At 33.0% G+C, this 14,966-nt stretch overlaps 1 protein-coding gene, 1 non-coding gene and 1 pseudogene across 2 annotated transcripts; 1 reads left to right on the top strand and 2 right to left on the bottom strand.

Moving 5' to 3' along the window:
- The first annotated feature begins 217 nt into the window (after positions 1 to 217).
- Positions 218 to 321, top strand: LOC125616695. Its single transcript, XR_007347440.1, has one exon. It is a non-coding gene; the product is annotated as a U6 spliceosomal RNA (small nuclear RNA).
- Positions 322 to 1,283: 962 nt separating this feature from the next.
- LOC107148770 lies at positions 1,284 to 2,234 on the bottom strand (annotated as a pseudogene).
- Positions 2,235 to 10,740: 8,506 nt separating this feature from the next.
- Positions 10,741 to 11,676, bottom strand: LOC107148769 (olfactory receptor 6C76-like). Its single transcript, XM_015493493.1, has one exon. It carries the CDS (start codon positions 11,674 to 11,676, stop codon positions 10,741 to 10,743), a length of 936 nt encoding a protein of 311 aa, XP_015348979.1.
- Between the last annotated feature and the right edge of the window lie 3,290 nt (positions 11,677 to 14,966).

Genomic DNA, 14,966 nt, shown 5'->3' with positions numbered 1-14,966 from the left:
TATATATATATATATATATATATATATATATATATATATATATATGTATAACTATATATATGTGTATATATATATGAAACTGACATATATAATATATTATATAATATTTAGTATATATTATCCATATATAATTATATATATGGTTTTATCTATAGGTAAAAAAACCATTCAAAATATTTATTTAGAACAATATATTATTAAAAAAAGATGGTAAGATGTACACTTTGGCAGCACATATACTAAAATTCCAGTGACACAGAGAAGTTTAGTATAGCCCTTGTAGATGTATGACATGCAAATTCATAAAGGTTTAATTTTTTTCATAAATAAATAAAATGGCAGGAAATGATGATAATTTTTATAAACACATTGAATGTCAGTGGTCTCAACTCTCCAGTTAAATGACAGACTGATAGATTGGGTTAAAACAGGTATCAATCATCTGGTGTTTTTAATAAATTCACATCACAGGAAATGGTAGCCGTAGGTTGAAATTGAAGGAGTGGATAAAGATATGCCATGAAACTGAAAATAAAAACAAGCAGGAGTAACTACTATCATAGCTGAAAAAGCAGACTTCAAGACAAAATTAATCAGAAGAGACACGAAATGTTACTTTATATTGGTTACAGAAACTATCCAACAAGAGCATATAACAATTGTAAATACTTCTGTCACATATCTAACTACATAAAAGAAATCATACATATAGTATCATCAGATATACTATAATACAATAATATTAGGTGATGTGACTATTTCTCTCCAATTAATAGATAGGTTATTCAGACAAAAACCTGAAGACTATTTAGACATTAACAACACTATTAAAAAAATGGATCTCACAGACATCTGTAGACTATTTCATCCCACAACAAATGAATTCACTTTTTTCTCAGCTGTACATAGAAACTTGCCCAAAATAGAACATATTTTGGGGCACAAATCAAGTCTTATACAAAAAAGTAGAGGTTATATCTTTTATCTTATCCTATCATAATAGGATGAAATTTTAAATTGATAACAAAATAAAAAACAAACCATTTTAAAATTCGGAGATTGAATAATACCATTTTGGATGAGGAATGGGTCAAATGAGAAATTAAAAAAAACACTAATTCAAAACCAGTAGAAAAGAGGAAATCATTAAATCAGAGCCCAAATTAATAAAATGTAGAATAAAAAATGAAGGTAGTATCACCCTGATACGAAATCTAGATAAAGGTTTTACAAAATACTGCATTAGATATGAGGTTCTATTTATATTTAGGCAATGGATTTCTTTACCATTTAAATATACTTGAAAAACATTTCTTGACAAAGTTCTTAAAAGATTCTTTTACCTGCTGGTTCCTTAGGGAGTAAATAAAAAGATTTAACATTGGGGTAACAGAGGTATTGAGCACAGCTATGCCCTTGGTCAAGGTTTCCCCTTCTTTGGCTGAAGTTTTGACATACATGAAAATGCAGCTTCCATAAGAAATGGAGACAACAATCATGTGTGAGGAGCAAGTGGAAAAGGCCTTTTTCCTTTGCTCAGCAGAGGGGATCCTCAGAATTTTCTTAATGATGAACACATAGGACAGAATCACCAATGTTAAGGTTGTAATGAGAGTTAATATGGCCAGGAAAAATGCCAAGAGCTCTAGTAAGGACGTGTCTGTGCAGGAGATCAGAAGCATAGGAGAGGAGTCACAGATGAAGTGATCAGTGATATGAGAGTCACAGAAATCCAGTTGTAGTCCCATGATCACAGGCGAAAACATAATGATAAAATCAGTCATCTAGGAACTAATGAAAAGCAGAATGCAGATCCTGCTGTTCATTATTGTTGTGTAATGCAGTGGCTTACAGATAGCAACCTAATGCTCATAAGACATAACAGTCTAAAGGAAAAATTCTGTTGCACCAAGCAGTATGAATAAAAACAACTGGGCCATGCAAGAATTATAGGAAATGGTCTTATCCCCTGTTGTTATGCTGACCAGGTATCTAGGAATAGAAACTCTTGTGAATGAGATTTCTAGGAAAGAGAAATTCCTAAGGAAGAAATACATGGGTGTTTTTAGGTGCAAGTCTATATGAGTGAGAGTGATAATTTTTAAATTTCCAATAATTCTCAGTATGTAGGTGAGAATTAGAAAAATGAAAAATAGAAAAATGAAAATATTTGGCTTTGGATCATCTGTTAATCCTAGAAGAATGAACTCAGTTTCAGATGTTTGATCTTTCATTTCTTATTTTTCACTTCTTCCAGGTCTAAAAACGCAAATAAGGATCATTTCTTTAAGGATGTTAGTACTACCTTTTCATCACGTCTCCTGAGGTGGGAAACATAAAAGGCATGTAAAAACAATAAATTAACCATAAAGATGTACTAATTTTAAAAAAATACACATTAACCACAACAAAATAATCTGTTTGTTACCTGCCTTATACATCCCTAGCCATTTAATATGAAGTTAGTCTGTTGGTAGGTATAATAAGAGGGTCTGCATAAGAAAGGTATACTTTTTGAATATGCCATACTTTCCTTTACTTATCTGACCATATGTGTGCAAAAACTACATAGAAATTCTTAAAACCTAAAATACACTTTTGTTGTTAAAATACTATTCCAACGAACACACATTCTGAATTTCTGAACATGGAACATTTTGAAGTATGTTTCTTAATTTTCCATGATACTCAGTGTCCCTCTTAACAGTATATAGGATTAATAATTTTACAAATAAACCAGGACTTTGAAAATATTACTTATATAATTCAAATGAAACGAACACGGAATTTTCCAAAATATTAAAAATTTTCCTTTCTGAATTGAGTAATAATTTATCTCTGCATAGATGAGTTTCTGAGGGCCAAAGTTAAATGTATATTATACAATTATTAGAAAAGGGAGAAAAAGAAATGAAGAAAGAAAGAAGAAATGCACTTATAGTCATGTGAATGCTGTTGAACTGCCGAAACCCAAATGCTAAGTTACTCTTATTTAAGTGATGATGTTTGACACTTTACTTTCAGAGTTTTTCATATACTTCTCAGCCTGCCTATCTCTATTTTTTTTTGCACAATGACAAATATATAGCATATTGGTGGAATTGGGGCTGATGGTCTTTGTTATATACAGTGAACTTGCTGTAGGAATGACCCCATTAGAAAATCTATTGCTAACATCAGAGAGGCCCTGATGGGATGGGAATATGGCCTCAAGTAGTCAGAGAAGGTCCTAAAACCAGACTTAAGCAAAGTATCCAAGAAGTTCCACTCTTTATGGTCTGGGAAAGAGTTTGGGACCTGATGAGAAATCTTGTATACTGGGAAGAAGCCCTAAGGGTAGTCTGAAGTATTCAATTCATGTTAAGTCTGAAAGTCTGGAACACAGGTAGCATTGCAAAATGGTCATTGAGTAAAAGTGTCTCTGTTACCAACTTACTATTTTTAAGAGTAGAACTATAAGTTTGAAGTTGGAGATGGCAGTAGAAAAATGAACAGTTTAGAATTGATTACAGGGCAGGATTTCACAGCCAGAGATAATGCTTTCTTTGAATTTGGAAAAAATTCTGAGAAAGAAAGAAAGAAAGGAAAGAATAAAGGAAGGAAGAAAGAAAGGAGGAAAGAAAAAGCAGGAGGGAGTGAGGGATGGAGGTGAGAGTGGGAGTAAGAAAGAGAAATCATTAAATAAAAGAAACAAAATAAGTGGCTTTGGGGGATTTTTTTTTATTTTGAGGGCCAATACTTACAAAGAAAGAGACAAATAGAGGTAATAAAGATGTCAAATTTGCTTGTGAATTAAGTGAAACAGTTTCTAATCAGGACAGAACACATGCCATGAATAAAAATCAAGGATCAATAGTTATGAAAAACAGGTGAAGTGCATGGCATATGAAATGCAATTGTTGTGATGATTAATAGTAAAGGATTATATCAAGTTGTATGATCCAAGATCAGGCATTTAGTATCTTGTTTCCAAAATTTCTATAAAAAGAATAAAGTCCTGACCTTAGATGCTAGGAAACCTGAAATACATTTTACTTGGCTCTCAGGAAGCATTAATAAAAGATAGGTTGTAATTTTTTATTACTTCTTTTTTACCTTTCTGTTGGAAAACTTGGTTTTATAAATATTCTTTTTAAATAAACTAATTTGTTTTATCTGTTTCTTTTTTTTAATTTCCCCTCCTCTAAACAGACACAGGGGATTCTTGCTGGAGAGCAGAATTAAAATGTCTCTGGAGATCATGGTACTGATGAGAGCACCCTAAAGAAAAGCTGAGTAACTTTAACTAGACTTATTTTAGAAAATTTTCCTCAATATTAAATAACAGAAAAATGTACAATGGCAGCAATAACAATAAAGAAATGACAGTATTATGTTACTTTGGACTTCATATTGTCCATCTTGTCTTTTTTTCAACCTGAAACAAAAGTCTGATGAAGTAATATAATCTTACTTCATGGGAACATGTAAAAAAGTAGAAAATAGAATGAGAAGAGACCTCAAGAATATTGTGTTAGGCAGCTTTTGATTCCTCTGACCAAAATACCTAACAAGAACAGTTAGTGGATATACTATTTACTTTGGATCACAGTTTTGTAAGTTCAGACCATGGTTGGTTCACTCCACTACTCTGGGCTGAGATGAGATGGAGCATCACGACAGAAATGTGTGGTGAGAAAAAGCTGCTGACCTCATGGATACTAGGAAGCAGAGGGAGAGAGAGACAAGAAAGAGGGGGAGAGAGAGAGAAATGGGGGTGGGGAGATGCATTCAGGCACTGCGGACAAAATATAAACTCCAGAGTCATGCTTCCAGTCACCTACTTCTTCCAACCACACTCCACCTACTTATATCCTAACCATCCTGTTAATCCATTCAAATTAAAATGGTCTGCTTAAGTTACTACTCTCATTATCTAAGCATTTCAAATCTGAACATTTCTGTGGTGATTCATGCGAGACACCTCATATGCAAACCATAACAAATATTAACTGTGCCATTCAGATCTTTATTTGTTGATAGAAAGCATATTGGGTATGTATTTTAGGGAAGATAAAGATAGCTATAGGCATATCAGCAAGATACAATGAAAATTGAGACTATAATATAAATATAAAACTCATAAAATTGATATCTGTAAAAACTCCTCAAATATTTTCCTGTACTCCATGTTTGTGAAAATATATCAACATACACTCAACTCTCATGCATTAACAAATTAAATTAAAATTAAAACATTAACAAATTAAATTAAAATTAAAACATAAAATTTTTTTAACAAAAAAAAATTTAAAATATTGTTTCTTTCACATTAGAAACCAAGTAAGCAAAGTTTTTGTGCTGTTTTTATTGTCTATGTCTGATTTTTCTATGTGACAATTTCGGGTCTGTTACATTGTTTCAGTTACTGAATCCTTTAAATATAATATGTTTGTTGTGTATGCTGAATTTGATTTTTATTTTAATCCTTGGAATTGTGTTATATCTACCTGGATGTGCTACAAAAAATGAATCTGCAGAAATGGGGGAGAAATACTGGTGACTTAGGTTGATTGTCTACTTTAAGAGCACGTTTAATGAAGGACATGATTTTTCTAACCAAAAAAAAAAGTTCCTTCCCCCTTTCTAATGGTGAGACTTTGTAAGATTTCTATCATATTTCTTTTGGACTCATTTTTCCTGTTGAATTTTTTAAAATTCATTTGTATGAATACATTATAGTTTTATATAATTATATGGTTCTTTTGAATATTCATAAGTGAATATAATGTTATTTTTTCAGTCTCAATCCCCAATATTATCTCCTTTGCTCCCCATCTCCATCTGGTCTTATTATTGTACTGGGACTTGCCATTCAAATGAGAGAGAAAGAGAAGGAGAAAAAAGGGAGGAAAAAAAATGAGAAATGTACTGCTGTAGTCTTCTGGGTCCTGGGGATGTCAAGAATACCATAGAAGATGCAGAAAGGGGTATAGATCGCTCATGCTCTCTACAAATAATCTTGTCCCTTTTTTAAGATGCAATCCTTGTCCCAGTTCTCACTGTCTTCAACAGGGAGTTCAGATAACCTCACCAGTGCAGATCTGCTTGTATGGAGGATTGTAGTTCTATACTTAAAATTGCAAATTGCATATATGTCTGATTGGTGTGGTCTGTAATATTTGAGATCTTTATGATATCTGCACCTCCTCCCAGCACTCAGAAAGGGAGTTCCCCATTTCCTCTGAGCAGCCACAATCCAGGTGCTCTTGTAGACTGTTACACTCACCCAACCATTGCAACTCTCTTATTTTTCTAAAACTCCATTATTTTTGTGCTTTGCCTGAGTTGGAATAGAGCTCTGCTCTCCTGACTCCTTGTGAAGCTGCACAACTGTTGATCCAGTTCAAAGGCAGAGCCATCAATATGGTCTGGCCTCTACTCACCCACCGCCTTATTCCATGATGGCATTTTTTTTTTACATGCAAAGTCCATAAGGACTGAATACCACAATCATAGAGGAAGAACAAATGGAAAAGACATTTATTTTTCCTTTGCAGGGCAGAGGGGATCTTCAGACGTCCAAGGATGAGTATGTAGGAAAGAATCAATAATGCTAAAATACTATGAGTGTGACTATTAAGAAAAATGTTAAGTCCTTTAGTAATTTTGTGGCAGGCAATCAGCAAAAAAGGAGAAGAGTCACTGATGGACTCTTTTCATTTGTGTTGAAGTCACAGAGATTCAACTGGAGGCCCCAGATCACTGAGAGAAACATAATGATAAAACTAGCTAACCATGAGCTGGTTACAAGATTGTTACAGACTTTGTTCCTCATAATAGATGTTTCATACTGAGGTTTGCAGATAGCCCCATAGTGATCACAGGGCATGACAGACAAAAGAAAAAATTCTGTTGCTTGACAAAGCATTAAATAAAACACCAAAGAAAACACATAAAATAAAATACAATAAATTGCCAGGCAAGAATTTAGGAAATGATTGTGTCCCCATAACAATGCTAATGAGAAATCTAGGAATGCAGACTGTTATAAGCAAAATTTCTACGAAAGAGAAATTCCCCAGAAAAAAATGAAGATTTGGTAGTGTTAATGTAATGATGATGGTTGTGTTGCCATTTAAACGCAATAAATGTGTGGTTAGCATAAAGGAGAATATCACAGCTCATAATGCTGAGTAATCTATAAATCCCAGAATTTCTAATTGACGTTTTATTTGACATGGCCATGCTCTGAATTTTGGTACATTTATTGGTAAAAAGAAAAGTGAATATCAACTCATGATATGATTTCAAACATATTTGTGGTGCTTCCATTCCTCGTAAAAAACAAAGAAGAGAACACAGCCTACAGATCTTGCACAATACCAACTGTACCAAAACATGCGTTATGGGAAGCCAGAAGGAAATAGAAAGGCATAAAGTGAGTGTTTGAGAAATAATTTTAAAATTTTCAAATTTGGGGAAAAATATGAATTTACATATCTAAGAATCTCACTGAATTCCAACAACTCAGGGAAATTGCAGTGAGACACCTTAAAATACAATGTCTTAAGTCACCTCATTTCTCTTTTTTTTTTAATTATAGCATCACTTAGAAATGAATACATTGTATAGGATATGGGGTACATGCATGTGTTCCCAGCTACTCTGGAATCTAAGCAAAATATTATAAATTTGAGACCAATTTGGTCAACTTATCAAGACCCTGTATCAAAAGAAAAAAAATTATTTTATGTTGAGAATTATTGCTCAATGATACTATCAATGGTAGAGCTTCCCTGGATTCAATATCTAGAACTGCAAATAAAAAAAAAGGAGGGAAGGAAAAATGGAAGGAAAGAAGGAGGAAGAAAAAAAAAGAAAGGGAAAGAAAGAAAGGAGGAAAGGTATATATTTCTTAATAATTTTACTTTGAAAAATTTATACTAATTTTTACTGTTTGACTTGTGGAATAAATTTATTTAGATAAATTTTGATTGATTAAGAGTATCAAATTTTGCTTCATTTTATTCAATATAAATTTCTTTTCTCAATATTTATTTTTCTATGTATCTTTATCATTAATGTATATACGTAAACATAGTATACATATAACATTAACACTGATTATACCATTTCATATTTACATTTTTTTACATTTCTGATATTCTCTTTTGCTCTTCTGCTTGAATATTATAACAATACAAAAAGTCTCATATCGTTTCATTGCTTTGTAAATTTTGTCCTATAACTGGAACTCTAGACAAAATAATTATAAGTTTAGATTTTTTTGTCGGTATTATGTATATCATAATAAATTTTCAATGATGAATATGCTCTAATTTTAAGAAAAAAGTTTTGTGTAATATTACTTATATCTGGTTGATATTTATAGGTCAAAATAGCATGTTAGAATGTACATTTAAGATAATATATTATTAAAGAACATATAAAATTGCAATAATGTGCATATTTTAAGAATTCAGGCCTACAGCCAATACAACTTTTTTCAATAACCTAACAGAGCTCCCTTTGTCCTCAATTCTGAGAATACAGGATAGGGCCACAGTGCTAACCTTTTCAAAATCTTGGTAGGCAGTCAATGAACAAAGTCATAATTTTAAATAAACTCTGTAAACATAATTATATTTATCTAAAATTAATCTTAACAACTCTTCAAACCTTACATGTTATCAGATTTAAAGACAGATAAAGGGCGGATTGAAATACCCTTTGTCAAACTGTGGTTAAATTGCAAATATTACCTTCTTATGAACTTATGTTTAGAAAAGAACAACAAAAACATTGTATAAAAATGAACTCTATATATGAAATTTGCAAAAAAGTATATTTGTATGCTTTATTATTATCAGTTGCATTACAAAATTTATATCTTAGAATTTTTGTGGATGAACATTTCATTGTTCAACATTTAACAGCACATCTTTTCTCTATTCTCATATGCACTAAAGGAGCTAGACTTCTGCATACCATATTGCTTGAGTCATATCTACATCAAAAGGTACAAAGCAAACTCTCACTTATACAGAATCACCAAAGCAACTACTGTAAAAATAAAAGGCCTTGTCAAGCAATTAGAAACAAAAACCTAATTCTGAATGGGCTTAAAAATTCAGCTCTATAAAGCTTAAGAAGAAATTCCAATGAATGTATCAATTCAAAAGGAAGTTGCTATCAATTTAGCAGAACATTTCTTGCAATCACACAAAGTCAATATTTTGGCCAAGATATATGGATGTTTTAAATATTCATACTCTCAGTATAAATTTGTTAATTTTCATTTTCATTATTATTAATTTTCATTTTTTATTATTGTTTCTATAAAACTTTGTTAGAAAAACTCATTGTTTTTAAGGAGGAGAAAAAAATAACTAAAGCACTGAGAATTTTAATGAATAGGAAGGCAGTGTTCCCATAGTAAATGAAATAATTTCACATGTAGATGCGTGGCTGTAGAAGAATATTGCAAAGTGGTTAATGATGAATATGGAACAAAATTTTAGTCTTACAAATTTAAAGTTATAACTAACAACCTCTTAAAGAAATGGATTATACCAAAGAGAGAATATTTTAAACATTCCTAATCCCACACCCTCCAGAGTGTCAAAGTGTGTGTGTGTGTGTGTGTGCATGAGAGAGCTAGAGAGAGAGAGAGAGAGAGAGAGAGAGAGAGTGAGAGAGAGACAAAGTATAAATATAAAGAATAACACAATATACACACTGAAAAACAGTTTAAGGTATCATCAGTGTATTAAAATTTTGAGAATTGCAAGGACGATAGAATGCAGAGGGGTTTAACATGCCACAAAAAATATGACATCAGATCCAGCAAAACCAAAGACAAGACAGAGTCATTCCAAAAACAAACAAACAAATAACATACACACACACACACACACACACAAATCCTCTAAGATAAAATCCAGGATCAGAAATAGCAAATTAAAAGAAAATACTGGGATATGGGGCAACCATTAGTGTAGTTCATTAAAAATGTATCCTTCTGAGCATACTGGAGCCTGCTAGAAATATCAGTTGTCCTTCCTATGTAACTTTGAAATTGGAGTCAAAGAGCATTAACTAACATGCACTACAACAATAAAGGATTTAATTCACAATGAAGACACAATACATATGCATTAAATAGAATGAGACAGTATTCATGATGTGAGATCCATTAGAGGTAGGAAGAGAAATAGAAACATACTAGAATACATTAACTCAAAGAAGAGTTTATGTTAGTACTCTGCTTATGCCCTCAAAAAAATAATGCACAGAGTGTCATGATAATATTTGCTAAGCTTTGGCTTGGTACTCAAAAAGAAAGTTCTTCAATTACCCTAAAACCCGAATTCTGGTAATTTTGTTAACTGTCATTTTCATTTTTATGACATCAAAACATTCATGCTCAGGGGCTGGGGTTATATGGCTCAATTGAAGAGTGCTTGCCTTCCATGAATGTGGCACTAGGCAACACATAAAAATAAATAAATTAAAAAAAGGTATTGTGTCCATCTACAGCTAAAAACAAAAAAAAATTAAAAATTCATGCTCAAGAAACTTTCAGGGCATATAAATGTAAAATGCTAACTATTCCAACTGAGATGGAAATGTAATAACGTAGAACACAACATTCAGGGAAAGGTAGTTTCTTAGTGAGTCGATGCCCAAATACAACTGTGTTGGTATGGCATTGCATGTGACATTCCATTTAATGCCCAGGCAGGAATTTATTTACCATTAAAATTTACTTGACAAACATTTCTTGACAAAGTTCTTAAAGGATTGTTTGACCTGCTGGTTCCTTAGGGTGTAAATAAAAGGATTTAACATTGGGGCAACAGAGGTATTGAGCACAGCTATGCCCTTGGTCAACGCTTCTCCTTCTTTGGCTGAAGTTTTGACATACATGAAAATGCAGCTTCCATAAGAAATGGAGACAACAATCATGTGTGAGGAGCAAGTGGAAAAGGCCTTTTTCCTTTGCTCAGCAGAGGGGATCCTCAGAATTGTCTTAATGATGAACACATAGGACAGAATCACTAATGTTAAGGTTGTAATGAGAGTTAATATGGCCAGGATAAATGCCAAGAGCTCTAGTAAGGATGTGTCTGTGCAGGAGATCAAGAACAAAGGAGAGGAGTCACAGGTGAAGTGGTCAATGATGTTGGAGTCACAGAAATCCAGTTGTAGTCCCATGATCACAGGTGGAAAGATGGTGAGAAAGCCGGTCAGCCAAGAACCAAGGACAAGCAGGGTGCAGATCCTGCTATTCATTATTGTTGTGTAGTGCAGAGGCTTGCAGATAGCCACATAACGGTCATAGGACATCACAGTCAAAAGGAAAAATTCTGTTGCACCAAGCAGTATGAGGAAAAACACCTGAGCCACGCAAGAATTGTAGGAAATGGTCTTATCACCTGTTATGATGCTGACCAGGTATCTAGGAATAGAAACTGTGGTGAATGAGATTTCTAGGAAAGAGAAATTCCTAAGGAAGAAATACATGGGTGTTTTTAGGTGCAAGTCTTCCAGAGTGAGGGTGATAATTGTTAAGTTTCCAGTAATGCTCAGTATGTAGGTGAAAAGTAGAAAGAGAAAAATGAAAACATTTAGCTTTGGGTCATCTGTTAATCCCAGAAGAATGAACTCAGTTGCAGATGTATGATTTTTCATTTCTTTATTTTTGGGTCTAAAATAAAAAATAAGAAACAATTCTTTAATGAGTTTAGGACTCCTGAGTGAGGAAACATAAAAGGCCTGTAAGGAAAAAATAATTTAGCCACTAAGGTGTACCAAATTTTGAATGTATGTATTAGACACATACAAAAAAATAACTTGTATTATCTGCCTAATACATCACCAGTCATTTAATATGAAGTTATTCTCCTTCTAGGCTTAATAATTGCATCTGCATAAGAAATATATACCTATCAAATATACTCCACTCTCTTTAAAAAATCTGATCATATGTGTGTAAAAAATAAGTAGAAATTTTAAAATGTAGAATATTCATTTATGGTAAAATAGTATCTCTATTACCACAAGTTCATTTTATTTTCTGAAAATGAAACTTTTTGACAGTTTATAAATTCTTCAGCTTTTCAGGTATCTAACATCATTCAAATGTATAGAGAATCATGTAATAAATAAATAAGGACCTTCAAAACCAATACATTATCTAAAGAAACAAATTCATACTTTTACAAAGTATTAAATTTTTTCTTTTGTTAATCAAAAATATTAGACCTGTATAGATGAGTTTCTGTGTACCAAATTTGAGTTTTGTAGGTTATACAATGATTATAAAGGAGAAAAATAAATGAAGCAAGCAATAAAAATGCACTTACATTGAGATAATATCAATGGTAGCAATAGAACTGCTGAAACCCAAGTTGTAGGTTGCTTTCTTTGTGTCACAACGTTTGATGCTTTGTTTTCAGAGTTTTTCGTGCACTTCTCAAGTTGTGTGTACCTGTGACTTTCTTACATAATGACAAACTTGTATAGCATATAAGTGGAATCTGAACACATGATCCTTGTTATATACAGTGAACTTACTGTAGAAATGACTCCAATAGAAAACCTATTTTTAACATCAGACAGACTCTGATGGAGGGGGGCATAGCTTCAGGTACTGGTAGAAGTTGCTACAAATAGATGTAGGCAATGTATCCAAAAATCTCTGGAATTTATGATCTAGGAAAAGAGTTTGTGAATTGATGAGAAATCTGGTGTCCCCTGGTCAGTGGCAGAAGCTCTAAGGGCACTCTCAAGTGGTTAATTCATGTAAAGTCTGTAAGCCTGAAACTCGGGTAGCATTTCAAAAGTTGTCATTGAATAAAAGGGTCCCTGGTACCAATTATTTAAGAGCAAAAAAAAAAATGGACAGTTTAGAAGTGCTTACAGGGTAGGATATGTGAGCCAGAGCTAGAGATAATGCTTTCCTGGAGTGTGGCAAAGCTTCACAGAGTGAAAGAATGAAAGAAAAAAAGAAAGGACAGGAGTGGGAAAGAAAAAAGGAATAAGGAAGAAACAAGAGAGACAGAGAGAGAAATAGAAAGCAAGAAAGTGGAAGAACAAAAGGAGTAAAAAAGTGGAAACTTTATCAGTTTATTATGAAAATACTTACAGAGAAGCAGGCAAGTAGAAGTTGATAAAGCTGCATATTTTGCTTGTGAGTTAAGTGAAAGTCAATTGATGAATTGGAGAGTTCTCATATCATGAATGAAAATCAATAATCAATACTTATAGAAAAGAGGTGAGCTGCATATAAAACAAAATTTTGGAGAAGATTAATAGTAAAGGGCTATGCCAAGTGTATGATCCAAGATTAAGTTTTTGGTAGTCTCTTGTTTCCCCAAAATCTATAAAAAGAACAAAGTCTTGACCTGGGTTACAAGAAAACCTTCTAATATATTTTACCAATTTCTTATCAATTTTTGTAAGAAAGATGGGTTGTAATTTTTTTTACTTTGTTCACCTTCAAGTTAGAAAACTTGGTTTTATAAATATTCTTTCTTAAATAAGCCAACTACTTTTATCTGCTTATTTTTCTCCTCCACACAGACACAGGGGATTCTTGTTGGAGAGCATAATTAAAATGTCTCTGGAGAGCATTGTACTGATGAGAGCACCCTAAAGAAAAGCTGAGTAATTTTAATTAGGCTTTGTAGAAATTATGTTTTTTCAACATTATATATCAGAGAAATATGCAATACAAGCAACAACTGTGAAGACATGACAGTCTTGAATTAATTTGGACTTCCTATTGTCAATCTCATTTTCTTTCAACCTGAAAGAAATGTCTAACTAAGTAATATAACCCCACAGCATGGAAAATGTAACAAAACTATAATGAGCAAGAGAAGTGGACACAGAATATTAAATTTGCAAATCAAATATTTTATTTGTTGATAAAAGCATATTGAGTGTGTATTTTAGGCAGAAGAAAGTTAGTACATAGACACATCAGCAAGATACAATAACAACTGATAGTACAGTATAAATATCAAGCTAATGAAATTGGCAAAAAAAAAAATCTCAAAAAAAAAAAAAAACCTTGGGCTGGGGATGTGGCTCAAACAGTAAAGCGCTCGCCTGGCATGTGAGGGGGCGCTGGGTTCCATCCTCAGCACCACATAAAAATTAAATAAATAAAGATATTGTGTCCACTGAAAACTGAAAAATAAATGTTAAAAAGTTCTCTCTCTCTCTCCTCTCTCTTTCTCTTTCAGAAAAAAAAATACAACTTGGCATAGTCCTTTAGTATTAATCACCTCCACAATTTTGTTTTATATGCCATGCAGCTCACCTCTTTTCCATGACTATTGATTCTTGATTCTCATTCATGGTATAAGCCCTCTATTGCTCATGAACTAAGTTTCACTTAACTAAAAAGCAAAATGTGCACCTTAATCACTTTTTTTAATTGTTTCTTTCACAGTAAATTAAACCAAGCACAGTTTATGTGCTTGCTGCTACCTGCACAGCTGAATCTTAGAAACCAGTGAGGGACATGGGAGATTAAGACAGACAAAAACACTTCTAGAGAGAAAATTGGGACCATGTGGGACACTGTCCTCTGAAGGAGGAAAAATGACTTGGAGCTAGTACAGCATGTTTGTTATTCGAGTTTTATTATCAATAGGTTATTTGTGGGAAAGTTTCTCCAAACCAGACAGGCCATCAGGTCACAGCACTTGTGAGACATTGTGGTTATCTTATCATGCTCAGAATTCTCTATCCCTGACAGCTAATGTTTGAGCTTAAGGTCAAGAATGGTATAGTTCCATGCCTTTGTACAGAGCCTCCTCAGGAAAGGCATCACCATAGAAACTGGGCAATCTTGTCCTGAAGCTTTGCAAAGAAAGTTCCCTGTGCAACTCAGCCACATCCACAGCCACGAGGCAGTCAGAGACCATGATCCAAGTCACTTCCTTCCACATGTGCTCCTTTCATTATCT

Source organism: Marmota marmota, unplaced genomic scaffold, assembly GCF_001458135.2.
Source record: "Marmota marmota marmota unplaced genomic scaffold, marMar, whole genome shotgun sequence".
NCBI classification, from domain to species: Eukaryota; Metazoa; Chordata; class Mammalia; order Rodentia; family Sciuridae; genus Marmota; species Marmota marmota.
Note: the sequence above shows the minus strand (reverse complement) of the source record. Positions and strands in the feature narration are given on the sequence as shown.